A 27,887-nucleotide genomic window follows, 5' to 3' on the forward strand; every position below is an offset into this window, starting at 1 on the left:
ATATATGTAAATGATGACGAGGGAATTAGTTCGGATAACTTTTTACAACAAATAAAACACAGAAATCGTGTTTCGTTTTGTTTTTTGTCTCTTAAAAAAAGAGCGCGGAACCAATTCGAAAGGATATACGTAAGTACATTCATACATACATACATGCATACATACATACGTACATACATACATGCATACACACATCATGCATACATACATTCATACATACATACGTACGTATATACGTACATACATAAATTCATACATACATACATAATACATACACAGATACATAATACACATCATACGTAGGTTGGTCCTATCGTTCTTTTCCTTTCATTCTTCTCTGTATCCCAGCAACTTGTTGGACTAGGCACGATGCGAGGCGCGCAAGTTTTAAATGAAAATCTGATAAAATTATGCGACACCTCTCTCGTTTTTTCGCGTCATAAAGCGTATAGAAAAGTGGAAAAATCGTATCTGTTTCTAAAGTGAATGTTGTTGTTCGGTAGGTCGTGTCATATCGTCGATTTCAAGAGGATTCGTAATAGTAGTAGTAGTAGTAGTAGTAGTAGTAGTAGTAGTAGTAGCGGTAGTTGTCATCGTTGTCGTCATCCTCGTCATCGTCATCGTCATTGTCATTGTCATCGACGTAGCTGTCATTGTCGTCTGGGTACTCGAGGTGAGGATTTTGTTGTGATCCTGTTCGATGGCATCCATTTTGTTGTCGGAACCGTGCTCGGAAGCGACGTCCGAGCAGGCCGAGGACGACGGGACCATCTCGTCGAGAAAATCAAAGGACGCCACGGCCTCGCGCTCCTTTTCGCCATACCTCACGAAAAAGTCCTCCCCGCGGTCGATTATGGACGGCCTCGAAGTTCCCCAAGTGGAAGGTCTTAGGACGCGTTGTGCCTGTGCCGCTGATGCTGAGAAACCAAGCGCAGCGGGTCAACATGCCTCAGACACTTCACTCTTCGGCTCTCTTTTCGCGTTTTCTCTCTCTCTCTCTCTCTCTCTCTCTCTCTCGCGCGCGCGCGTTCTCTCTCTCTCTCTCTCTCTCCCTCGCTCTCTTTCTCTCTTCCTATACCGGCTCTAGCGGAACACAGAGTAGCTCGGCTTAGCACTCTCTTTCTTTTTTCTTTTCATTTTTTTGCTTTATTTTTTTATTCGTTTTGCATATTACCTCTCCTTTCCCCTCTCTTTTTAGTTTCTTTTTTTTACTATTCTTTTTATCCTTTTCTCTCACCCTTCTTCGCGCGTCCCTTTTATCTTTTCTTTTTTTCTTTTTTTTTTCTTTTTTCTTTATTTTTTTTTTTTTTTTTTTTTTTATATTTATTTTTAATTCTTTTTTTCTTCGATTACATCCCACGTTACGCTTAATAATTTCTCTTTTACGATTTCGTTTATATAGAGTTCATTAATCTCGTTAACGTTTAGAACGATTCGACTTGTATCATTTTACAATACGTGTAGTTATATTATCACCTAAGGATATGACGATAAGTTTAATTAAGTTTATCCATCGTAAGAGAGAAATTAGATTATATCGCTTATGATCCTTGACGCAATTCCAAAACTAAAAATATTGTTACGGTATATTTCGATAGTTTTCAAAGCCGAATGATTTGTTTGTAATTATTAATCGATGATAAATGAAAGTACGAATTGTTTTTTTAATATATAACGAACGATCGATGTATGATATGTATAAATAACGATAAAAATGTATTATTAAAATCTACACACATTATGGAGAACATTTATAAATAGATATTAATGATTATGACATTTTATCCTTTATGTTTATTATTCTAATGAGATCATTTTATGAAATATTCGGACAAATCCTTTTGGAAGAATAAGTGCAATCAGTTTAGATTGGATTAGTGTCGTTCGTTAATAATGAATATACGTATAGTTATTATATTTATTATTATTTCTATGAAAATGTAAAAAAAACAATTGGATGTATTTATATAGGAAAAATTTGGAAAGAAAATTTGGAAAGAATTGTGGAATTGCGTAAAGGTTAATCTCTTTCGCGTATGTATCTTTCTCGTTACGCTCGTCTTCTGGTTAATAAGTATGTTAGTAAGAGCCAATGAGAGGTAAGACTATTTTATATATCGTACAATTCCGTATAGTTCCGTACGCTGGATCGAATAAAAGTTGCCACGATGAAACATATTCCTTTCCGACTGGTAAGACGATTATAGAAATTGTTCGTCACTAAGCCGAACTACGTAGCTTTTCTTGTGACAATCAAAGCACACCGCGTAGGAGCTACCATCTGAACAGAAAATATGGAAAAAAAAGCTATGTACAGCGAGAGCTACTAGCGATTGTGTTAATTCGTGTATGCGGACCGTATACATATACATATATATATATATAAGAATGTGTGACCATTTGTAAAAGCTTTTTTTTATTTTTATTGTTTTTATTTATTTATCCTTTTGCAAATGATATCAAACGGAGAAGACAAACGGATCGATGTTAACGTATTGTTGCTCGATAATGAACAAATTTATATTTTTCCCAATGAAAACCATCTTGAAAGGTTGATTTGTGAAGAGGATGAATATACATTTTGTACATGTACGTTTTGTTATTAATAAATAAATAAACGAATGATATATTTTATATATTTGGACAATCGCGTTCGTTCGTTCTAAGAATATTAATTGAATTTTTATATTATATTTTTTTTTTTTATTATTTCTCTCTTTCTCTCTCTTTTTTTCTTTTTGTTTTTCAACTGCAGACAATAATTTCATATTTTACGTAATATATTTAGATTTAAATTTTATAAAATGACAATTATTACGAAACAGACGAATCTGTTCGAAGACGTATCAAGACGTATATTTTTATTTAAATTTTTGCGCTTTAAAATAAAATAGTCGGGAAGAAGAGAGAGATGGACAATAATGAATTGACGTAATAATTCTTCGATAATTCCATTAAAATTTTTTTCGAAATGAATGGAAAAATATTATCTCGATCACGTTTTGCTTTCCGATGATGTATATATATGTATACGTACGTCTTTACAAAATTATAAAAATTTTTGTAAGGACGTTCCTTGAGCGAGCATACGAAAGCATACGAAGCGTGAGCACGTTTTAGTTAAATCAAATCAAATTGGTATTGCCACGTTCAAAACTTAAAGACGCTTCTATAATATTTAGTAGAAAATAAAGATGTGCTTAAGAATTATCGATACTTGTTCGAAAAATATTGATACGACTTTGATATTATCGATGTATCTATAATTAATAATAATATATCATAATTGTTGAAGTTTTATCGGTATGTTTTTCTTTTTTTTTTTTTTTTTTTTCAAAAGTATGATGAAAAAATTGTTACAAAATTATTTTCAAAATTTATCAAAAAATTGTTAAACAAATTGAATTTTTGTAATTATTTAATTTGTAATTATTTTTGTAATTACATAAAAAAAATTAATGTAAAAATCTAATCATTCGAAGAAATACATTATTTAGAAAATTCAAATATCGGAATGTTCAATTAATGGAGATTCTATCGAATTAACGTATTCATTATTTTTTTTACTTTGTTTAAAATTCATAAAGATATGTTCAATCGTTAAACTTATGTTTTTTTTCTTTTTTCTTCCATTAATATAATTTCACTTTTGTGATTGAATTTTCACGATGAACTTTGATACTTTTAATGATAAATCTAAAAATAAAGTCATATTGAGCAAGTGATCGATAATTTGATACAATATTTTCAGAAATTAGATTAAATGCATTTAACTTTTGAATATATCGATGTGTATTTATTTCAGATAAATATAAAATGCGTTAAGTGTCTATGAGTAAATATATGTTGAAGATACATACAAAAAGATCAATGATTATAGTTATTCAATTTATCAAAAATCGAAAACAATTCTATTTAAAAATTTGAAGTACTTTCAATTAAAAAGATTTTATCGATTATTTCTCATCGTTTATACACAATTATCGATATTATAGTTAAGCACATCTCTAATAGAAAAATCGCAGCCTTCTAGAAGATCAGTGTTAATAAGCATTGAAAGTGAGTATTGCTCATTGATACGAGAAGATAAGGATATTTGAAGTTGTCATAAAAATCTTTATTACTTATTTATGTTTGGTGAAGGTGCGATCGAATGAGATGAGCGGTAACGAGTAAGCGAAGTGAATTTTTTTCTTTTTCTGACTTTTTTTTTTTTTTTTCTTTCTCTATAAATCGACGACACACGTGCTCGCGTTCGAGCGAGGGGAGGTGTTACGCGTTTGTTATACTCTATGACAGTGGTGCGCAAATTATTTATATTCCCAACTATACTCTCTCTAAAGAGAGAAGCTTCCTAATTTGAAAAATTTTATTCTCCATGAAATTTTGTAATCGAATAAAGCAATTTTTTCTTTCCTTTTTTTTCTTTTTCTTTTTTTTTTTTCGACGAAAAAATACAATTCAAGGAAATGAAATCAATCTTCTTTCGGAATTGTTTAATTTTTTGTTCTTTCTCTTTCTCTCTCTCTTTCTTTCTGTCTGTCTCTCTCTCTCTCTCTTTCTGTCTGTCTCTCTCTCTCTCTCTTTCTCTCTCTCTCTCTCTCTCTCTCTCTCTCTCTCTCTCTCTCTCGATATAACTAGATAGAAAAGACAAAAGAAAAAAAAAAAAAAGAAAGAGAAATATTTCGTGCAACAATCGCGGCATAGCTGCAAATTTTGAATAAAATAAAAATTTAATCTGTCTTTTTAAAAATGATATTTCCGATATTTATATATTATCGATATCATTAATTAAATTTGAATGTAAATAAAAGTGAAGAGATACTATTTTGTGCACCACTGTTTTACGAGAGACGATATGCAAGAAAAAAAAAAGAAAAAAAAATAGTAGAAACGGAGAGACGCGTTAACCTTATGAAAAAAGTGTACCTTTTTTTTGTCGTCGGTATCGATGTAACCTGTGCAAATGTCGGTAATCCGGTGGTTCATCCCCGGAATCACTACCAGCGGAACCGCTGCTCGAGGTCGCCGAAGAACTTTCGCTACTTGCCAACATCACGTCTAGAAGGTTTGCTCTGGCCTGAAGAGAAAGAAAATAAACGCGTATGATTTAGTAAATGTTTCAAAGAGTGAAGGCAGGAGAAATAATTGATAGATTGTACGGTCAAGGTCACGAAGAGTTTTAAAAGGCTAAACCAATTTTTCATTTTACAACGTAGAATCTTTATATCGTTAATAAAAAATAAATAAATAAATAAAAAAGAGAAGAAATAACGCTTTTAAATATGTTACTCATGAAATTTTTTCTTTTAGCTATTTTTAAAGGAACAATATATTATCTAAGCTCTACGGAGCAATATTAGAAAAGGAGTACAAAAAAAAAAAAAAAGAAATAAAAAATATAACGATGACGATAGTAATAAATATTAATTCATCATATATAAAAATTTATTCTTGGCGTTTAGGAATATGTAACAAATATTTCAGATAAAATAATACTTTTTTCTTTTAATTCAATAAAACTCGTAAAGCGTGTAAAAAAGAAAAATTGTCTTTTACTCTTTTTAAAACCTTTCATGGGTGTTTATTTAAATTTGTATTAGAAAGAAGGGATATAGAGATTGGTATACCTTAGGATCTGTGAAGTCGATATCACGTTCAACGTGAACCCAACCAGTTGGGCAGCAGCAAGCAAGATCCAATTTTTCGAGCGCTACCTGAGGATCTTGATTGACCGTATTATCTTCGCCTTTTCTAATCATTCGATTTAATTCGTCGATAACGTCTTTCGACGTTGCTCGTTCGTGGAAGCTCAAAGATCTGTCCCTACCTTCAACCAATAGTGGTGCTCTCGCGGGGCTAACCTGACGAAATGAAATGAAAGTTTCAAGAGGAATGCACATTGAAGAAATAAATCTTTCACGTTCACTATCCATTGATCTACATGTTCTTCATAATAAATCAAATTTATTCTCCTTGCACTCTGTATTTACCTAAAAAAAAATATCATGTTTGCATGTAAAAGTATATATATAAATATTAATGAAAAAAGGAAAAAAGAAAAAAAAAATAAGCGATATTTTTGATACAAATACATTTTATGATAAGGATTATTCACTCGCATGATTGAGTTAAATAATTTATTCGCAATTAAATTTGGAAGATCATCACGTATGTATGTACACTCTATGTCACTTGTGTAAGATAAAAATGTTAAGTGCAAAGAATCGACGTACATATATGTATATAGGGTGAATCTATTTTAATAAATCCACGCGAATATTTTTGCAAATATTCGTAAAAATTGTTGTCTTGAAAAAATTTCTCGATATAACAAATAATATCAAAGATATATTCCGGCATAAATTAAAATGGATCACTCTTTATACTTGGACGACAGTGAACGTGTTAAACGTATGTATGGAAGGTTTCTTGAACTCACAACCGTGCTAGGGGTCGAAGAAGTAGCCGCTTCCTCGTCTTCTTCGGGAACGGCACCTAATTCGGTGGATGCTACCGTTGTATAACCTACAGCACCTACTAAAGTACTAGACCCTACAACACCAAGCATTCTATCTTCGGTTAGCAAAGGAGGTACTGCTATTTGTTCGAGCGGATCGTCCTCGTTGTTTACTTCAAGTATATTTTCCGAATTAGCACTTTCTTGCGACGACGGAGATCTTTCCGTACCAATGGAAGAACCTTCGACGGCACATTCGCTTCTATTTCCAGGATTTTCTGAAAATATATTCAAACGTAATCCTTCGCATTTGAAAGGTTTATTACAAAAAGTTAAAAATTATTTAATAGTACGATGGTTATTACTTAATCGATTAAACAGTTTATTAATACTAATACTTAATGCTAAGATGAAAATATAGACAAAAGTTGAAAATAATCATATATTTGAGAACCACATTTCTTTTTTTTTTTTTTTTCGTAAAAAAATGTTCCTTCGTAATATGACAAAGAAAAAAAAGAAAAAAGAAAAAAAAAAAAAGAAAAAAAAAAAGAATAAATAAATTACTTAAACTTACTTACAAAATATGGATTCTTAAAACTAAGACGAAACTTAGACAAATTTAAAAATTAATCGTATATTTCAGAATGATTTTTTTCTTCTTTTCGTAGAGAAAAAAACGTTTTCGATAATGACAAAGATAAAAATAAAATAACTTAAAATTATTTACATATACAAATTCTTAAAACTAAGACATAACTGAGATAAGTTGAAAATGATAACGCATTATTAATATCGTTTTAATCCTTTCTAAATTATAGAAAAATACTTTCGATGTAACGAAAATAACATTATACATATAAACGTAGAAAATAAAAATATGGATTTGAAGATGTTTTTACAAACTTTTCAGTTTTCCGTTGATTCAATAATTACCTTCAATCGAATGGGTTGGCCCAGGGATATCGTTTTGTTCCGAAGAATTATTCGGTAATTCTGCCAAATACATTTGTTGTTCGGCTATGAAGGATAGGACACTTTGAAGGGCTTGTTCCCTGTCAGTTGGTGGTTTACCGCTTCTCGAGGAAGTACTCGCGAGACTTTTGGTACTTTCGAATTTGACCAATCTGTAAAAGTCCCTGGTGAAATCGGTGCCGATCGAAGGTGAGTCAGGATCGTCGCTACAACCGGAGAGAGCCGCCGACGATCTTTTACTCGAATTTTCTAAAACGCCTTCCTCGCTACTCCACGAGGCACCAGGGCTCGAAGCATACGGCCAAGGTCCTGCAGTCCTCGTATCCATCAATAGAGCGACCTATTATAGATTGTTACACTTCTTAATGCTTTGTGTTTCTTTAATAAAATAATACAGGCTAAGTCATGGAATTGAAAAGGATTGTATCGTTAAAACGATGATAAAAAGAATAATTTTAATGGTATTGTAAATATAACGAAGATATATTAAAAAGTGCAATTGGATTCTTTTTTTTATTTTTCTTTCATTATTTTTTTATTTTTTTTTATTTTTTTTTTTAATGGAATCATATATTTCTGTATTTTTATGTTCATATACTTTTCAATGCTCATCAATTTTAAATTTTACAATGATAAGGAACGTCATATAATTCGTTCCGATAAAGTATATCATTTCTTTAAAATATCTCTTGGAGTATTTATTCTTCCAAGATTTTTATAGACAGAACATTACGAGAAATAACTTCGTTCGTTAAAAGGAAAAAAAATGCAGTTCCATTGTTTTTTTTGATATTACTATCACTTTAGTTACCCATAATGAATTAATGTTATTACGCTATTGAAAATTTATTTTATCTTCGGTGATAAAAATAAAAAGAGACACAAACTGTTTCAATTCCATGACTAACTCCGTAGAGTGAAATCAAGAAATTGTACCAATTCACCCCCTGCTCTATCGGCGAGGTAGCTGGCACCATTCCATAGACATTCGTTCGCATCCTCCTCGAGTTCCAAAGGATTGTGTTCTTTGATGGCAGGGAGTGCGGGCATAGCGGTACAGGCATTTGATTCTTTCCACGCTGTAGATTCAGTTTGAACGAGGTCCTCCGTCGACAACGAAAAACTCCAGTCTTCCAATTCCGCCCTATCGTATTCCAACTCGAGTAAATCTCGATGCTGTTGAGCGCTTCTGCTATCGTCCAATCTGAACAATACGATAAGAGAACGGAATTTTAATCAATATCGATATTTTATTTTCTATTACTACTTTCGGTAAATTAATGGAATAAAAGAAAAGGACAGAAGGAAAGTTCAACAACGTTTACTACCAAAATGAATTTTTCATAATAAAATTAAATGTTAAATGTTATTTTACATTTTAGAATTATCGTGTTACATGTAAAAATCATTCATCCTTTCTTTTTTCTTTTTGTTCTTTTTTTTGTTTATTTTTTTAATTTTTTTTTTTCATGCTTCTATCATCAGATACGAAGTATTTTTTTTTTTTTTTTTTATAGTCGTTTATAGATTAAAATATATAACCTTGTTAACATGTAGATATCAGTAATGAATTTATTCATGAATCAATCAATTAGTTCGTTCATAAATTTTTGATTAATAAGTATTTAACTTTGATTATAACTACATTATTTCAATTATTTGCGAAATATATTCAATACGTAATTATTTGATATTAAGTTAAGAAAATCGATTAATAATTTAATATTCTAATAGTAATGCTTGTGGCAGCAAACGTATAAAGGGTTAAAGGGGAATTCGATGGACGAACCTGAGCCATTGCTGTACGTACTCGGCATCCCAGCCCTCTTCTTCGACGAGAAGAAGGGAGGAGGATCCCATGGGGCTTGGTAATTTGTATGGCGTGAAATTACTCGTCGCTGTGAGTTTCAAGCAAAGATGACTGTCCGAGAAGCTGCGCATCACGTGCTGATAGGGTAGAAGGTCTTTGCTCGGTGGATAACTATGCCGTGGATTAATTCCTAGCGTTAAATTGAGAGGTAGGAAGAGAACATCTGGATCGCCGGCATCAAGTGCTATTAAACGTGCATCCGGAGAAACGTCGCCTTCAGTCTCATCGGTTGCCTCTTTAAGATCTTCTAATCCACGTGACGAAGGTTCCTGACGAGCACCTTCACCTTGAACATCACTCGACATCGTCGAATAACCTTCATCCCTGTTACCACTTTCAGGACTCTCGCTACCTTCTTCTTCCGTGGCACCTGTTGTCCCATTTGACGCTGTTCCCGAACCTGTTGAAGGTTTCTGACCTGGAATAAGAAAGAACGATAATATCCAATTGCAAATAATGTAAATTAATAATTTTTGGGGGTAAGAAAGATCAGATTTTCATTCTTTACTAACGTTAAATAAAACGACATGTAGCGCACTAAACAATGTATATATGTTTATGTATCATTATTTCTGTTTTCTTTTTTATTGATAAGAAATAATCTCTAAAAAAAAATACGTTTTAAAGATTTTCTTTGTGTAATTCTATTTTTTTTTTTTTTTTTTTTCTTTAAACTTAATCAATTTGAATATGATATTTAAATATTTTTTAGGATTGAATTCAATCGATATTATTCCATTGAAAAGAAAAAATTCAAGGTAATATTGAAATCTAATTTACATTAATAATAATGGATAATATTATAATAATGTTTAAATATAATACCTAGAGTGGGTCTGTTTCGTCGACATTTTGTTGCAGCCGCCATTACGGGTATTTGTAGATTAAGGGAGCGTGGTCTGGAAAGAGGAACCCAGGATGGATCTAGGCTAAGAGCAGCTACTAAAGCGGCCGGTCCAGCCTCGAGTATACTTTGAATTAGTTCAGTGGGACTTCCAGGACTCGCTGCTTGAGCCAGAAGACCCGAGAGTGCTCGATTTTGAGCTTCGAGTTCTCGTATGCGCCTTTGTAGCGCACCGATCTCTTCCCTGAAACCCTGAGAGAAATTGCATAAGTATCAGTAAGCTGAATTCTCGATAGGACTTTACATTCGTTGCGTTTGAAGTTTCAATGAGTTTCTTTTTTTTTTTTTTTGTAAGGATAAAAAATATTTTCGCGATCAATCAACTTTATTTCATAATTTCAAATCGCACGACATAGCTTTATTAATTTCATACTGCAGAGCTGATATTGATACGAGTTTGATGACTTGTAACAATATAATCTCGAAATGATCACGAATGAAATGTTCTATTTTTCATTAACCCTTATATCAATCCAATTGGCAGTAATTCTGTTAATCTGTCTTTCAGAATTTTTTTTTTTGATTTTGATATTTGCGTTAGCGCAATATTTATAAACATTATATTATAAAAATTTATAATATTTATAAAGAACTACATTGTAACAATTAGAAGACGCTAAATAATCCTAAGATATAGGATATCAAAATTTTTTGTTTAATATTCTTGAAATGATAAGGATTAATTTCGAGACTTTTTTTTTTTCCTTTAAAAAATCCTTCCTACATATATCTATGAAATTAAAAAATCTTCGATATTTATAATTAATACGCGGAGGTTTGTTTTTGTCAACATTTTTGTAACGAAAAATCAACGAATATAAAGTACTTTAATCAGGTTGAAGAAAGAACTACGGATTTTCAATGAATAGACGGGAACACAAAGGAAGAAGGGAAGTGAAATAGGGGAGTAAGAATGATGAAAAGTATGGCTTTCGATGAACCTTTTGAGATAGAAGGGCACGGACCACCTGGTTGGCGACGTCGTCGAGGCACCGCTCGTACTGACGACGCTGAGCGTCGGCGTCACGTGCCAGGGCTGCGTGTTCGCTCTCCAAGGTCGCCAAACGTGCTACCAATGCAGCATGCACCTCCCCAGCGCACGCAGCCTCTAAGCCACGCAACTGACCGCGCATCGACTCGTTCTCCAATTGTAACTTTGAGATCTGAACCTGGTACTGATGAACCCGTGCCTAAACAACAACAATGATTAATTGAATATGAAAAAATCGATGTTTTTTTTTTTATTTTTTATTTTATCTCCTTTTCAAGTACTGATATTACGTTTATCGCAATTAGCTCGGAGAGTTAATAAAGCGTCAACGCGTTATTAGCAGAAAGGCGGTTAACGTTAAATTAGAGCTTAGGAGCTGCCAGGGACAGGAACGCTAATAGAGGGTGCGTGTGTCTGATTTATAACGGTCGTACCAACCGGCGGTTCTCTCGGCCCTACTGTTAATGTCTATGCTCCCTCTATTCCCCTTCTTCCCTCCTCAAATATCCCTCTACCACCTCCATCCCTCTAGCCCTTTTCTCAGTATTCTTTCGAGAGTGAAGGGTGGCAACGATTTTCTGTCATCTTCGACGAGAGAAAATAGAACGATTCTTTTTCACTTTTTGGGATTTTAATGCTGATACGTTGAATTTTATTGAGTTTGCTGCGTTGACAATATATATTTGTTCTACACACACATATATATATATATATGTGTAGATACATAGGGTCATACAAATAAACGTTTTGGAATTTTATGATTGAGCATAGGTCGATAATAAACGATATTCCGTAGGGCAGTGATGTGAACCCGTCGGGATCAAAGTACGATTCTTTTAGAGGGAAACCGTCCGTGAACGAGATAGCATAGTACATCGTAAAGTATAAAGGGATGCTAGCAAATGTCGTATTTACTGTTCCCCTCTTTATCGAGCCATAGCTGTACCAACTTTTCTCTTTTGATGAGACTCCGACTTTGCTATCTCTGATTGATATAGTTTAGAGTTCTACGGACATATTTTTGGTGATATATATCGATATATGTATATATATATATATCCTCGATCCAATTGGATATTATTTACATATATTTTGTTTTCACCGTTCATTCTTAGTTAGCATGTTAGTTATTTTGTTTCCTCAGAATGAAACTATTATGCGAGTAGTAAAGTAATACAAAGCAATAATTTTTCTGCTTGAAATATTTCAGTAGGTCCGAAGCAATGTTTCTCGACCTATAAAGGGTCGCGAATCTAGTTATCGGATCGCGTTAAAATTTTAATGGACCGTGAAATGATACCTTCTACTTTAATTTAAAACGAGGCAAGTGATTAATATTGCAAGAGATTTACAGAAAGTTCTCTTAGTACGTTCTTGCGTAGTACATTCCTGAGACGTATATTTTTAAATAATATACAGTCACTTCACTCATTGTCGAATTTTTAAGAAATTTTATATCATAAACATTTGAGTCGCGGTATCATTACGAACAAATTTATTGTAACGCAGAGCAAAAAGGTTGAGAAATGTTAATGTAAAGGATTGCCTAATGTAAAGTATGCTAACAAAAAAAAAAAAAAAAAGAAAAAAAAAAACAAAAAATAAAACGAAATTAATGATCTGTTTTTATTATCGCGAATATTGATTGATACAAAAAGAAATTTTTAAAGGATCTTTCTTTTAGAAGTGTTTTAATAAACAAATGAATATATACTTTTTACAGATAGATTAAATCAATTAAATACGAATAAATTATATATTCTTATACATATATATATATATATATATATACTCTCATATACAGTACTCGAAAAAAGTTTAACATAAAATAGATCGTTGTATTCGTATTCAAAGGTTAATCGTTTTTTTCTTTCTTTCTTTTTTTATTTTTGTTTTTTTTTTAAGGTATAAATCATACTCAGTATATTGTACTTATGTTAAAAAAAAAATTAGATCACAAAGGGTTAACATTAACTCGGGAATAATGGTCCGGCAATTTTTAACTGATATTCTTCTTACCTCGTAGGATAGTGTGAGGGCAGTCTTTTCTTGCTTCAACTGTTCGGCCCTTTGCTTGTGTTGCAATAATCCACGGGATGATTCTTCCATCCTACGACATACAAGAAATCAGGTAGGCGTGAAGAGGCTCTGTTGGATTTTAATCCTCCAGTGAAATGATCCTAATTGAATGCTCCCTAACGATTCTCGCTGCTTTTTTCACTTCTTCTTTGAAAGATGAGATAAGAAGAGAGAGAAAAAGAGAACAAGAGAGAGAGAGAGAGAGAGAGAGAGAGAGAGAGAGAGAGAGAGAGAGAGAGAGAGAAACAGGGTGAGGGGGAAGAAAGGGGTCAGATAGAGAGAAGGAACGAAAGAATTGCCTCGAAACTTATTTTTCTTGTCGCTGAAGCTTGAAAAGTGCTACGGAGTTATTCGTCATAATAAACGAACGAAAGGTACAACGCAAAATTGGAAGTTTATATTTGAAGATCGTTAAAAGAGGGTTCTCTCTTGAGTAAGCCGATTTTACTTTCGTTTAGTTTCGTAAGTAAGCACACACTTGGAAATATCGAAAGGCTAATCGGCTTTAAAGCTCCTCTCGTTAAACTTTCGTATTTGTCTTAGCTCTTAACGTTCCGCTAAAACGATTACGAAATTGATTTTCTTGAAATCGAAGAGAAATCAATTTGAACTGTTCTAATGCATCTAATGTACAAATCGATCGCGTCGATAATAATAATTAATGCTGATATTTTCAATATTTTATTAGATCTAAATAGAACTGATATTATATATATATATATTTACAGTAGATTTTGTAGTGAAAATATCGTAATTATTTATTGACCTATTCAATACTATATAATATTGTTGATTATTTATATATGATCGTCGTTGTTCTTATTCTTGTTTTATTTATTTAGATATAAAATATGAAAAATTCTGACATTACATATTAGGCAAACAATTATAGTTATGTGATTCAAGGTGATAGTTATAAAAAAAATAGTAACAGTATATTTTACTAAGATTTTTCATTCGTATATCTCCATAATTATTACTTATATTTTTTATTTTTATTTATTAATTGTATACACACAAATACACATACACACATATATGTATATATATATATATATATATATATAAAAGTATATAAATATATACTTTTACAATATATGTATATCCAATTATATATCTCTTTTGTCTGTTCTTTATCATTTCTGAATCAGAAATATAATAAACTTATGTATCTATTATCTTCTTTTTTTTTTTTTTTTTTGTTACATCATATTATCGGCAAACTAAATTATCTATCGATCTTTTCTCCACGCAATTCTTTCGATATTCGCTATACCATCGCGGCAGGGTCAAAGGGAAGGACGAACGATATACGTACTATATATCATTGGACGAAAGCCAATATCGATGATTTACCATCGAATTCTCTGGTTATCGGCGCGTGAAACACTTCCCTTCCTCCTCCTACTCCTTCTTCCTTTCTCCCTCCTCTCCCTCTTTCTCTTTCTCTCTCTCTTTCTCTCTCTCTCTCTCTCTCTCTATCTATCTATCTATCTATCTATCTATCTCTCTCTCTTTCTTTCTCATTATTTATACGTTATAACCTTCCTTGGGGCACTTTTATACCGCGTGGTCTGGACCACCGAATATAAAATACCTACCAGCTTTGCGGGCTCGATGAAATAAGCGTGGAAATAAGCGACGTTCGTAACGTGTTATTGAGGGAAACGAGGAAAAAAGTGGCAAAGACCAATGGGCAAGAGAAAATGGAAAAAGAGAGAAGAAAAAAAAAGAAAAGAATGAAAACGGGCGCCATTAACTATACATATATCTGTACCCCGGGTATTATTAAAAACTTTCGATATTGGTCGAGAAATTACGACTAGGATTAACATTTACTTCAATTTATTGATTTATTAATCATATTCGTGATTAGAGATGTAAAAATGTCTACTATTCATATTGAAATACGTTAATTCGAAAGATTCGAAAGTAACGTCTATCGATTTCTTTTTTTTTTCCTCCATTTTACCAGTTATATGACGATATGTTAAATATATATCGTTTCGTTCGAAAAAAAAAAAAAAAAAAATAAAAAAAAAAGGAACAAATTCAATGATTTTTAAAGTTCGAGGAAAGGAAAAAGAAAAAAAAATTCTCTTGCCTCATAAATTTATACTTTGCCTTGAAACATTTTTCTATAATATTTTAACAAGATAAATAGTGCTTTTGACGAAATATTTTACATTTTTACAAAGTTAATTTGAATGTCGAAAAAAAAAAAAAAAAAAAAACGAAAAGAAATGTAAGAAAAGAAATTACAGGCGATGTACGACAATTTTAACACACAATAAAACCATTTTGAATAGAATGAAAACTTAACAAATTATTCAAAAAAAAAAAAAAAAAAAAAAAAAAAAAATAGTACACGAGAAAGTTGTCAATAATTACTCGTCTACGTTTCGCATATAATTATTTCTACGTGATTCTTAAAAAATGATCAGATGGTCTTTTTTTTTACCTGGCCAATTCCCTTTGAAGATGATGTACCCTTGATCGTGCTCGTTCGGCTTCAGCCGTAGCTTCGCGTAGCCGTGCTTCAGCCTCCAATCGTTGTCGTCGTTCTCGTTCCACATCTCGTTGCGTAGCCTCCCTCTGTGACAGAAAAACATCCCTATTGAAGCTTATCAATGGACGAGAAAGTGACTTGAATATATTTCTCATTCATTCGCGCAGCATGTCAGATTTCAATTTCTAGGGAGCAAGTAAAGTAATTTCTTTTGGATATAGAGTTTCTATGGGTTTTTATCTCCAAGTTTCCAGATAATTAGATCTTTTCTTGATTAAACTTCGATAAAAGTTTCGTCGATCGATACTCCTGAAGCGGAGCGAAGTAGAAAGAAAAAAAGATGAGGAGCAGAAGTTGAACCAGGAGCAGGAGCAGGAGGAAAAAAGAGGAGGAGGAGAAGGAGGAGGAAGAAGCGGAGAAGAAGAAAGAGATGGAAGAGGATGGAACGAAGAAAAAAAGGAAGAAAAGTTCGTCGATCTCGAAGGCCCCTGAAGTCAGGAGGAGAAGGAGGAGAAGAAGAAGGAATTATTCATGAATTTAAATCGAAGCGCATTGCACGCTACATTGATTGCATCCTTTCGAATCGAAACGAACGACTGAATGAAACAAGGACGGGAAAGAAGGTAGGAAAGAAGGGTTACCGAGTGGACAACATTTTTTCCTTTCCTCTTTTTTCTTCTCTCTCCTGACACTCGATAATTGCGATGACCTGGTCTGCCGAAATTGGTATATCGCTCGATTTAACTTCCCCCATAGGAATCGTATCTATCGATATTATCACCGATCAATTTTGCTATAACTTTATTCATTCTATATGTGCTTACCTATCATAATTATAAATCCATTTGTAAAGATACTTGGAAGTACTTATAGCTATTGGTTACATCAGTTATCAATCTTCGAACGACAAAAGAAATCAGAGCTGACGTATATATGACGTATGACGTATATACGTATGTATATACGCATATATAGTCTCGTAGAATAATATATATATATATATATATATATATATATATATATATATATAGAGAGAGAGAGAGAGAGAGAGAGAGAGAGAGAGAGAGAGTTACAATGGAAGCTCGACATCGATTTAGAAAAAATAAAGATATAATATCAGTAATGGAACAAATAATAATAATGGAATCTAATTATGTAGATGAGATAAGTAGATAAGGTAAATAGAATCGTGTTAATCGAATAGTGTAAGATTTATATACCATTGAAGTTCGATAAGTGAAATTTATGTTCACAAGGAAAAAGGTATTTAAGGAAGAAATCAAATACTAAATAGTGATATAAAATAATCGAATAATAATAAAAGAATGAACATTAAATTGAAGTTATCTTTAATAATAATAATAATAATAATAATAATAATAATAATAATAATAATAATAATAATAATAATAATAATGATAAAAAAGAATAAAGACAAAGAAACCAATTAATTTGTAATGATATCGTTAATGAATAATATGATATCAAATATACTCAATATACTCGAGAATCATTGAAGAACAATTTAAAAGTTCTAAATTGATTCAATGAAAAGTTAGATATATATTTGACAAATGAAATTCTAATACTTATGATTGTGTGTATATAAATATTAATATTGCATTACAATTATAAATTAATTATATAATAATTATAATTGCATTTACAATTTTCCAATATAATTATAATTCAGCTTTATTAAATATCTTCGACGTCACGTTCGATAGGATAAAAAATCTATTGATATAACGATATAATAAAAGAAATGTTAAAATGTGAAAGTAAAAAAAAAGAAAGGTAGAAAGAAAAAAGAAAAAAGAAAAAAGAAAAAAAAAAAAGAAAAAAGAAAAAAGAAGAAGAAGTTCCCATTTAATATTCAAAAAACCAATAAAACATTTTCCCTTTGGAGGTATTAGATAAAAGGGCTGTCTTTTGCACTCAACTACTTTACACCTAAAAGGAGATAAAGAAAGAAGAAAGATGGAAGGGAATGAGAGAACAAGATATTCGGCAATGGAAAGAGTCAAGTGAAAGGGCCGTCTTTTCCGGGGAATTTCGAAAGCTAAAGTAAAAGCGTCGGCGAAGGAGCTATCGAGGAATACAATCTGGTAAAAGCCGACTGACCGCGCCGTGTCGAGAGGATTCGAGGGATGCTTCGAACGGATTTATGGGAGCCTTAAATCCCAAAGAACGCCATCTACCACCCTTTTTTCTTCTATTCTTTCTTTCTTTCTTTCTTTCTTTCTTTCTCTTGCTTCTTAAGGAAAAACCTTAGCTACTTTACACTGTCCATTATACGTTGCATTTACGATTTATATCTTTCGTGCAATCTCAATTCTTTCGACGTATCTAAAATATAAGACAATATATATATATAACATAATGGAATTCTATAATTACTAGGTAAATATATTCTAGATAAATATGTAATTTAATAAATTTTATGATAACCTGATGTTTCGATGATTATTATATAGGTAAAACGTTTAAAGACAATAAAATATTTAATAATCACTATTAAATAAATTTGATAATCATGATAAATATTAAGTTTAACAAAGTCGGGTATAATAAAGTGATTTTTCTTTTTCTTTTTTTTTTTTTTCTATGGCAATAAATTTCTTTTTCCATGGATTTCATTAACGGATTATGATATATGATAAATAATAATCATATTTGGTTGGTTTCTAGATCGGGATTTTAACAATGGAATCATACATTGACATAATACAGTTCGTTTATAACTTTTTTTTTCAGTGATCAATCAAGTTTTTATAGTGCTATTGAATTAATTTTTATAACGTTATGGGATTAAAAACAATGCACGTATGTATTCGAATAAATAATAATATGCTAAATTGTCAAGACAACGTAGAAGTAAATTTATGAGTGTACTATTGTATTCAATATATTTAAAAAGTATGTATTTATATATATATATATATATATATATGTATGTATGTATGTATGTATGTTTGTATGTTTGTATGTTTGTAGCACAGTTATGACGTAAATGTGTGTTCTCATTATTCAATCTGTTATTTTGAAATTATTTTTGAGGAACAGAGAACATTAGAGCATCGTACATATATCTAAAAGATAGCACGAGAGAACGTATGAATGCTTCGTTCATCGCCGTCTCGTGAATGGATTTCTCTCGTGAGTACGAACAACTATCAACAAACAAACTTTTACTCGAGGAGTGTAAATGACTCGTGAATTTCCTCAACGATTCCTTCCGTGCCTTCGGTTTGCTTCAAGAGATATAACACAGATGCAACAACACAGAGCGTTTAAGATATTTTAATAAGATCGTACAAGAAGTAGTATTACGAAGGAAAATATATATGTATGTATCTTCGAAGGAAAAACATGAGATTGAACATCTGTGTTTTCGAAGAACATTGAAACCTTATGAAATCTGGAACGTTTTTCCATATAATTTACAGATTCAAATGAAATTAATCAATTAAATCTAATTTATCGAAGGATCCAAAATATAAGATAATTATTGAATTGATTCATGAGTAACAGAATTTATTACAATAAAACGATGCTTATTTATAAAAGACTATGCACACAGACACACACACATATATATATATATATATATACATATATATCAATTCGATGTTTTGTTGTTGTAATATCATATATACCGAAGGATAGGTACATATCTTGATCTAGAAGTATCTTTACCCAAAAGATTTTCTCTATTGATTTAACATTATTTTCATTACATCATTGAAGAGATCTCTGTGACGAAGGGTCATACGATAGGGGGAAAAAAAAAAGAAAAATAAACGTATAAAAAAACGTATAAAAGAAACGTATAAAAGTTATCGATTGCTTTGTCGAATCGAAGTAAGTAAAATTATGAGCGACGAAGACGACAACAATACAATGACGAAGATGTAGACGATGACTGCGGCGACGACGACGACGACGACGACGACGACGACATCGACGACACTCACCCTACTTTGTTTGGTGAGACTAGTGCCCATCAAGGAACGACGATTTCTTGATGTCACATCGGTGAGAAAATTTCGCCGAGGGTTCTTGTTCGTCGTCGTTTCGATCGTCGTTTCGGTCGACGTTTTGGTCGTCGTTGGTTCGTCGTTGGGCGGACATTCCCGGGCGGAGGGTGCGCCGAGCCCTCCGGCCGTTGGGCAGCGTCGTATTAGCGAGGCCACCCTGCCGAACAAGGGATGATTCTCTGCGAATCCTCTCGCGAGTCCTCTGGCGAGTCCTCTCGCGAGAGTTCGCAAGAATCCGAACGCGCTGGTTCTCCTCCCACTATTATCACTTTGGCAAACTTTCTCACTACATACACTAACACTATCCTCCTTTGTTTTCTCCACGATGGAAAAAGAAAAAAATCCACTATCTCTCTTTAATTTTTATTTCCCTTTTGATCGATTTTTAATTTAATTGGATTATTGCATATTGGCACGTGATACTAATGCATCTCTGATATTAATCGGTTATTATTATCGCACTCCTCCAAGCTAACGAATTATTAAACCTTCGAGCGAGTAGAAAATACGATAGAAAAAATATACATATATTGTGTATACGCTCTCTCGAGAGGTAGATACGATTATGAGCGGCCAAATCTGAAGAGGCCGCTACTTAAGGCAACGTTCTTTTTTCTTTTTCTTTTTTGTCTTTTTCTTTTCTTTTTTCCGTTTTTTTTTTCTTTCTTTCTTTTTTTTTTTTTCAATAAAAAACGTTTGTCAAAGAGAGAAAAAATTCGAGAAAATAATGTTTGGTAAGAAGGAAGAGCAGTTTCTTTTTCTTTTTTTCTTTTTCTGTTTTTTTTTTTTTTTTTTACAAGGCCGGTCTCTTCTTCGACATCGTCATCATCATCATCATCATCGTCATCGTCATCCTCCTCCCTTCCTCCTCCTTTCTCCTCCTTCTCTTCTTCCTTCTTCTCCTTTTATTTTTTTGATTTCTCCTCTTTCTTTTCTTCTCTCCTGTCAACTCGCGAGACGACGTTCGCTCTCCTCGGCCGACATGTCGCACGCGACGACGACGATCCTTTTCATTCGACTCGATCCTCGCCTCACTTTCGAAAGAAAGAGAGTAAGAGAGATATATAGAGAATAAGAGAGAGAGAGAGAGAGAGAGAGAGAGAGAAAGAGAAAGCGAAAGAAAGAGAGATAGAGAGAGAGAGAAAAAAAAAGAGTGAATAAAAGAGAGAGAGAGAAAGAGAGAGAAAGAGAGAAAGAGAGAGACAGAAAGATAGCTACGCGTCCGTCACGCGCGATCTTTGCCGACCGACTGAATTTCAGGGCAACCCTCGACACTCTAGTCTGACTCACACTGCGACCCTTCTAAACCGAGCCTGTCGCCGCTCTTCTCTTCGGCCACTCGACTGCGTCTGCGTTTGCGTCTGCGTCGATCACCCCTCTTTCTATCTATCTCATTTTTCTCTTTCTCTCTTTCATTCCTTCTCTCTCTCTCTCTCTCTCTCTCTCTCTCTTCTCTTTCACGTGCTTCTTCGTTCAAACCCCTCTCATCCCTTTGTTGCCCCTCCACAACCACTCTGCCAGCCTGCGTCAGCCGTTACACATTTTTTTTCGAACAAAGTGGGGACTCTTTTTTTCGATTTCTCTTGCATTCTCTTTACTATGACTGAATAATACCTATCTACCTACCTACTTACTTTATCTAGGAACTTTCGAATTTATCGACTGATGAAAAAAAACGAATTATGTTATTTACCGCATTAGTGAATAGTGTTTGTCGGAAGAGAGACATCTCGAGACTGTATGTAATTTTTGAAATTCTATAACTTCTATTCCATACAGATTTCGCTATTTAAATGTCTGTGAATATAATAAATATTGCTTTTCATATATATATATATATATATATATACACATACACGCACAGTTTATACATATTATGGTTTATATTCACAATATTTATATCATAATTATAACATGGGTTTCAAGTATCTATTTTTAGTAAAATATTCCTCGTATCATTAACATAAAATATATAAAAATAAACATTTATCAGATTGTTTATCAGATTGACTTTACAATTAATTCATATCGGTCAATCGTATTGTTAGTATTATCGCAGCGTACACATTTTTATCACTTTTTACTCATATATGTAAGTAAATTGAATTTCTTTTTTATACCATATTAAAATGTTTTAAAGTATTATCATCTTGTAAGGATATATTCGAGACATTATAAAGAAAATCAAACAAATACTATTAATCTCCAGAAACATTCGTCGAGACGACTATTATTATTCCGTTCGGTTCAGTGATACGATCGTTAAGATGGTACCGTTACCAACGATCACAACTCAACACGCTATTCTCTGCAAAGTGTGATTCATTGTATCGTTTTTTAATGGGGTGGAAACACGCTTTTATGACGTCATACGTCGCATTCTATTTATTTCTAATGGGGATTGGAAGTACGAGGTCGGATATTTTAACTCCTTGAATACCACTAACTACGATACCATAAACATTTCTTCGGACGTATGTATGTACATACGTAAATTGAAATAATTTTGTTTTTATAAAAGACGAGATAGTATTATTATATCGAAAATTTTTATTTATTTAATTGTAAATATTTGTCATTGTGAACATTTTAATAACATATTTAATGAAGTCTTCGTAAGGAATCTAATAGGTTCTCTTTATTATTTATATACGAAGTATTGTATAATTTTTACGCTTGAAGACACATATACACATGCACACATATACACACACATATGTATATATTATATATAAAAGATTCTATTATCGTTGAAAGCTCGAAGGAATAGCCAGTATTCGCGGTTGACCCTATCTCTTGGCAAATCCGACTGAGGACAACGAGAATGCGAGCGTCTCGCGTAAAATCGGCTTAACGATAGCGGTATTTTCGAGAAGAGAATTTCGTTTGAGAGCGTGGAAGAATTTTCAAGGGCTGCTTCTCCCTGTTCGTTCGTGCTTCCGCGTTAACCCGAGCCCTAATCGGTTTTAAAAAGCCATAAAGCGGATTATCCACAAAGGATATTACGGCTAGATCGAAGTTATGAATTTATTAGACGATCACAATGTTCACTAGGGGAGGAAAGGAGGAAAAGTAGAGATTATGGAGGTGTGATCGTTTTACCGTCGTTATTGACGAGAAATCCAGAGAGAGAGAAAGAGAGAGAGAAAGAGAGAGAGAGAGAGAGAGAGAAATGGGGGAGGGAGCAATCGAGATCCACACGATTTTTGGATAATCCTTCTTTTATTTGAATCTATTCAAATGGAAGATCGTTTCGTTCTTTAGGACGATAATCGCTTAAACCTTCTTCTCTACTCTTCCCCCCACCCTCATCCCCGTCCCCATCTCACTATCATACTTTCCAACTGCTTATGTTCGTATGTATATATGTATGTATGTATGTATGTAGGTATGCATATAGGTACTCATATATATTTACAAAATGGTAACATGATAGAGGATACGTAAAAACTTTTTATCGGAATAAACATAATTCTAACATTATTGCTGTTCGATTGTGTTCCCATTGGAAGTAAGTATGCGTATTACCAAAACGTTTTCAAATGTAATAATTCAGTTTTAGATAGGTTTCTATATTCTGAAAATTCGAATATTTCGTTGAAATTATTTTTTGAATAGTTTATAAAGGTATAGTTGACGAACAATATCACACACTATCGCATAAATTTTCTTCTTTTCCTCGTATTTTTTTCTTTCCTTTTTCCTTTTTCATTTTTTTTTCATTTTTCTTTTTTTTTTTTTTTACGAACTCGTTTTACTATACGATCGATCATACCGAAAAGATTATTTATTATTTATTTGTAAACGACTTGGGTTTCTATCTAAAGAAGGGTTCACCCTTCGATGAAGGTTATACATTATTACTCGCTATTAAGATAACTTTTAAGATTACGATCCGATATACCGTAATTTGGAAGTTAAAAACGTTCAGTGAGGGTATAACTAAGATTTTAATTACTAAAGGATTTCGATCGTTAACGAGAGTTCTCTTGGTAATCATGAAGCTAATAAAACTTAAACCGACACGAGCATTGGCTTTGCTCATGGTAAAGTGGTATAAGGGACGTTGGTGGCGACGATAGGCAAACTCGTGTGAGACGGCTCGTTTTGGTGGAAGGGGAGGTTGGGAGATTTCTGGGAGAAGGAGGGATGAGGGGGGTGGTTGGTGGATTTCGGGGGTGGGGCTGAGGTCGTGCAATTTAATTAATTAGCGGCGAGAACGGTTATTCGACGATGGGAAGGGTTGCTCGACCATACCGAACGTACGGTATACCGTATGTTCTTTTATTGATTATTTTCTTTTTCTATTTTTATTTTTATACCGTATTTCAAACTGATTTTTGTATAAAAAGAAATTAGAAAATATAGAGATCCTCGCAATGAAAATATTTATTAAAACGTACACGTAGAGTAAATATTTATTAAAACGTTTTCTACGAACGTGAAATAATTTTGATTAGCGAATATAATATTTTCATATTATGTTAAAAATTATCAAATCAATTAACACGTATGTATATAATTATTACGTATATATGTATATCTTTTTATTTGTTTAATCGAACAAATTCTTCTTTGTTATTTAATTAACATCGAAAACGAGACGTTCGAGAATTAAAAAATAATTGATATAGATAATATATTATTTTATATGAATAGAATCGTAGTATCAATTTTAAAGAGAAAATATCAGACGGGGTATATGATAAAATTAATTAAACGTTTGCCAATATCAGTTTCATTGTCAATGAAGGATTTTCAATGAAGTAGGCCGACGTTTGGAAGCAAACGATTTAATATGCCCTACCAAAGGATCTTACCTTTTCGGTAGGAGTCCTTACTAAACGAGGACAGGAAGAGAGTGAGAGAGTGAAAGAGATTGAGTGAGAAAGTAAGAGAGAATGAGATAGAGAGATAAAGATGAAGAGACGAAGGAAGCACCCTTATCCATCTCCTCGTAGTCACAAAGCGGAGATCGGCCCGTTTATTGGAAAGCTTTGCCATCAGGAGAAGCTTCATCGCGAATGAAAGCCGAGTTCCCTCTTGCTCTCTTTTCTCCGCTTATCGATACATAGAAGCTAAAGCTGGAATGCCGGATGATCGTTGATGCCACCGAACGCAATTTCGGAGAGTCCGGAATTTGCATGACATTCCCTTTTCGATTCCAAAACCATCCCTGGTCGATCATTTGTGCAACGATTTAGTCGTAACTATTACTTCGTATTGATAACTAGAAGGTTGAATAAATCGGTCGGTTCTTTTTTTTCTTTTTTCGTTTTCAAATTAACTATTCGTTTTTTGATTAAAAAAAAAAAAAAAAAAAAAAATAAATAAAATAAAAGAAAATTATAATTTCAATACGTAGCAACGCGATATAACAGATTTGTTTTATTAAAACGTTAAAAGTAAGATTGTGTTGTAATAATAATGCAACAACAAAAACTATAATAACATTAACAGAGTAAAGAAAGTAGGAATCATCAATTGTCTAATTTTCTTTATGTTAACTTTACAATGAATTCTTTTAATGGTAAAAAGATTGTCTAATTTGTTATCTGAAGATCTACAGATACGACAGAATTTTGGGTGGTAAGGAGGGGAAGGAATTCGACATAAGGAGAAAAGATGGGTCTGATTTCGAACACTTTTCTCGATAATAAAATAATAACAACAACAACAACAGTAATAAAAATAATAATAATAATAATAATAATAATAATAATAATAATAATAATAATAATAATAATAATAATAATAATAATAATATAGCATAATCATAACCGAGTGATAGTAATAAATTATTGAAAATACGAATGGAACGTAACGTACTTTGTAAAAATAATTTTATTATTTAGATATCGTATAGATAAAATAATAATCGATCGAATGAAAAGTTATTTATTATGGACAAAGAAAAAAAAAAAAATGAAAGAAGAAAATAAAAAAGCGAAAGAAAAATCATAGTTGAATTTGCCTGGCTACGGCAATATGCTCGATCGATATTACAGGAAAACAAATAAAGCTTGCTTCCCCTTACTCCCCTCAATAAGAGTAAGGGAAATTATTGAAAGGACTATGATGGTGGGTTGGCTTTGTAACGTTCAGCAACGGGTATGCGTTGTATGGCTATCGGAAACGCGCGTAGATCACGCAGGATTATTCGAAAACCCCCGCGCACGATCCCTAAGCTCTACCGGATGCATACTAATTGCCACGAAGCCGAGCTCGTGCTAAGGCGTTACGCACGTGCCTTAGAGCGTTATTTTTTTAAAGAATTATTTTCTACATTTAATCGCAAATATTCGTTAACTATTGGAGAGAAATAATATAAACGTAGATATTAAAAGGATCAAAAAGTTACTTTATATAGATCATATATAATATATATGATCTATAAAAAGTATGGGACCAATACTTATACTATTGTATTATTGAGATCAAATAGATGAAAATATTTTCATATAAAGTTATCTTCGTAAATGTTTTATTTAAAAAATATACGCTTTTAAAAATATTTATGATTTATTATCGAAGTTATAAGAAATGTTCGAAAATTCCTTCCTCTGGAAGAATCGAGACTTACATTTGTTTTTGAATTAATGATTGTCGAACTCTCTTTAATATTCCAACTGTACTGGAAATAATAGTAAATGAATTTTGAGTATATATACATATACATATACACATATAAATTATATATGTACCTATTTTATATTTATAAATATCATATGATTTTATAGAAAAAATAAATCATTTTTGTTTGTTTCTAGTAACGATAAAAAATACAAAATGAGAATTTTGAAAAAATTCTTGTCAAGGAGCTTTAGAAAAAAGAAGAAAAATGATCTTGCAGATTCGGTCATGTTGTCAAAGTTAAAAAAAAAAAAAAGAAAAAAAATAAAAAAACCAAAAGGAAAATAAAAAAAAAAAAAAATACGTTGATTCAAAGTTCTTCGAGATTGATCGATATTTATTCGCGTTTATTTTCAATTAAAATATTAAAAAAAAAAGTCTATTTAAAATGAAATATAAAGGTACGTACTTTTTATCGCTGTTACGAACGTACATACATTGAAACTTTTGTTTGAACTTTTTTTGACGTCTACTCGACAAATTCAGAATTTTTTCTTTTGTTTGAATTTATAAAAGAAACATTCGAATATTTCAGTGATTATTTTTAGTGTATGTAAATGGTGTGCGTACATTGGTAATTCATTTATCGGTGAGCAATCATAGAAGTCGGAACATTTCCGTGGACAAACCGCGAGCATCAGGGGGTGCGGGTGGTACGTGGAGGGAGAGGGGTGCGGAGGCGTGTCTCGACGAGATGGACCCTTCGCCTTTTGTTTCCTCAGTGGAAAATAATTCGTGGCTCACACGGGACGTTACGGATATAAACGTGTGCGCGCATCTCTGGTACGCCATTAATTAAAGACTCTCAAGCACGACCCTTCGATAAAAAGCCGTAGGGTCGCTAGGGGTTCTCGGTGAATTTAGCATTTCAAATGCTGTAAATAAAAAATTGGAAAAAAGAAGGTAAAAAAAGAGTCTTAAGTCGTGTATATATATAATGTGGAATCTCATAGTTCAGAATAACTTTATAATAATAATTTGTTTTAATAATGATGAAGTTAATAATAATGATTTGTGGGTTAATAATATGATGGACAAAAAAATGCGTTCTAACGTTATTTGTTACATTAATAAATAATGATGAAGATGATAATAATAATAATAATAATAATAATAATAATAATAATAATAATAATAATAATAATAATAATAATAATAATAGTGATAATATAATACAATATTTTATCGTCTAAACGATAAGACGATCTTTTCTCAAATCTCAAATTTTATACCTTTCAATTAATTTTTATATCTCTAACAATTTTTCACAAATAGTTTCTATTAATAAATTTAATAATTTTTTTTCTATCGGGATTGTCATCGATATATTTTTCTCTAATTGGACGATTTTTAAACGTCGTTGGCAAATACATAAAATGAAAAAAAAAACAAAAAAAAAAAAAAGAAACAAAAAAGGAAAAAAAAA

At 32.2% G+C, this 27,887-nt stretch overlaps 1 protein-coding gene across 6 annotated transcripts in view; it reads right to left on the bottom strand.

The window, feature by feature from the left end:
* LOC124952086 (serine-rich adhesin for platelets-like) overlaps positions 1–27,887 on the bottom strand; it is a 167,778-nt gene that overhangs the window by 3,137 nt on the left and 136,754 nt on the right. For 3 of the 6 annotated variants that reach the window (XR_007101816.1, XM_047501423.1, XM_047501425.1), the window contains 11 exons: positions 15,741–15,874; positions 13,220–13,310; positions 11,151–11,399; positions 10,131–10,401; positions 9,225–9,723; positions 8,372–8,639; positions 7,397–7,775; positions 6,443–6,738; positions 5,631–5,864; positions 4,930–5,080; positions 1–917 (listed from right to left, as the gene is read on the bottom strand). The exon at positions 1–917 is cut by the window's left edge. Coding sequence is in view for 5 of the 6 variants with exons in the window: in XM_047501423.1 (XP_047357379.1) it covers positions 478–917; positions 4,930–5,080; positions 5,631–5,864; positions 6,443–6,738; positions 7,397–7,775; positions 8,372–8,639; positions 9,225–9,723; positions 10,131–10,401; positions 11,151–11,399; positions 13,220–13,310; positions 15,741–15,874 (3,012 nt within the window). In the remaining variant the exon portion in view is untranslated. Of the gene's footprint in view, positions 918–1,778; positions 2,282–4,929; positions 5,081–5,630; positions 5,865–6,442; positions 6,739–7,396; positions 7,776–8,371; positions 8,640–9,224; positions 9,724–10,130; positions 10,402–11,150; positions 11,400–13,219; positions 13,311–15,740; positions 15,875–19,765; positions 21,509–27,887 lie in introns of those variants that run through there. The other 3 variants (XM_047501427.1, XM_047501424.1, XM_047501426.1) reach the window with 3 other exon arrangements.

Source organism: Vespa velutina, chromosome 10 (assembly GCF_912470025.1).
Source record: "Vespa velutina chromosome 10, iVesVel2.1, whole genome shotgun sequence".
Lineage (NCBI taxonomy): Eukaryota > Metazoa > Arthropoda > Insecta > Hymenoptera > Vespidae > Vespa > Vespa velutina.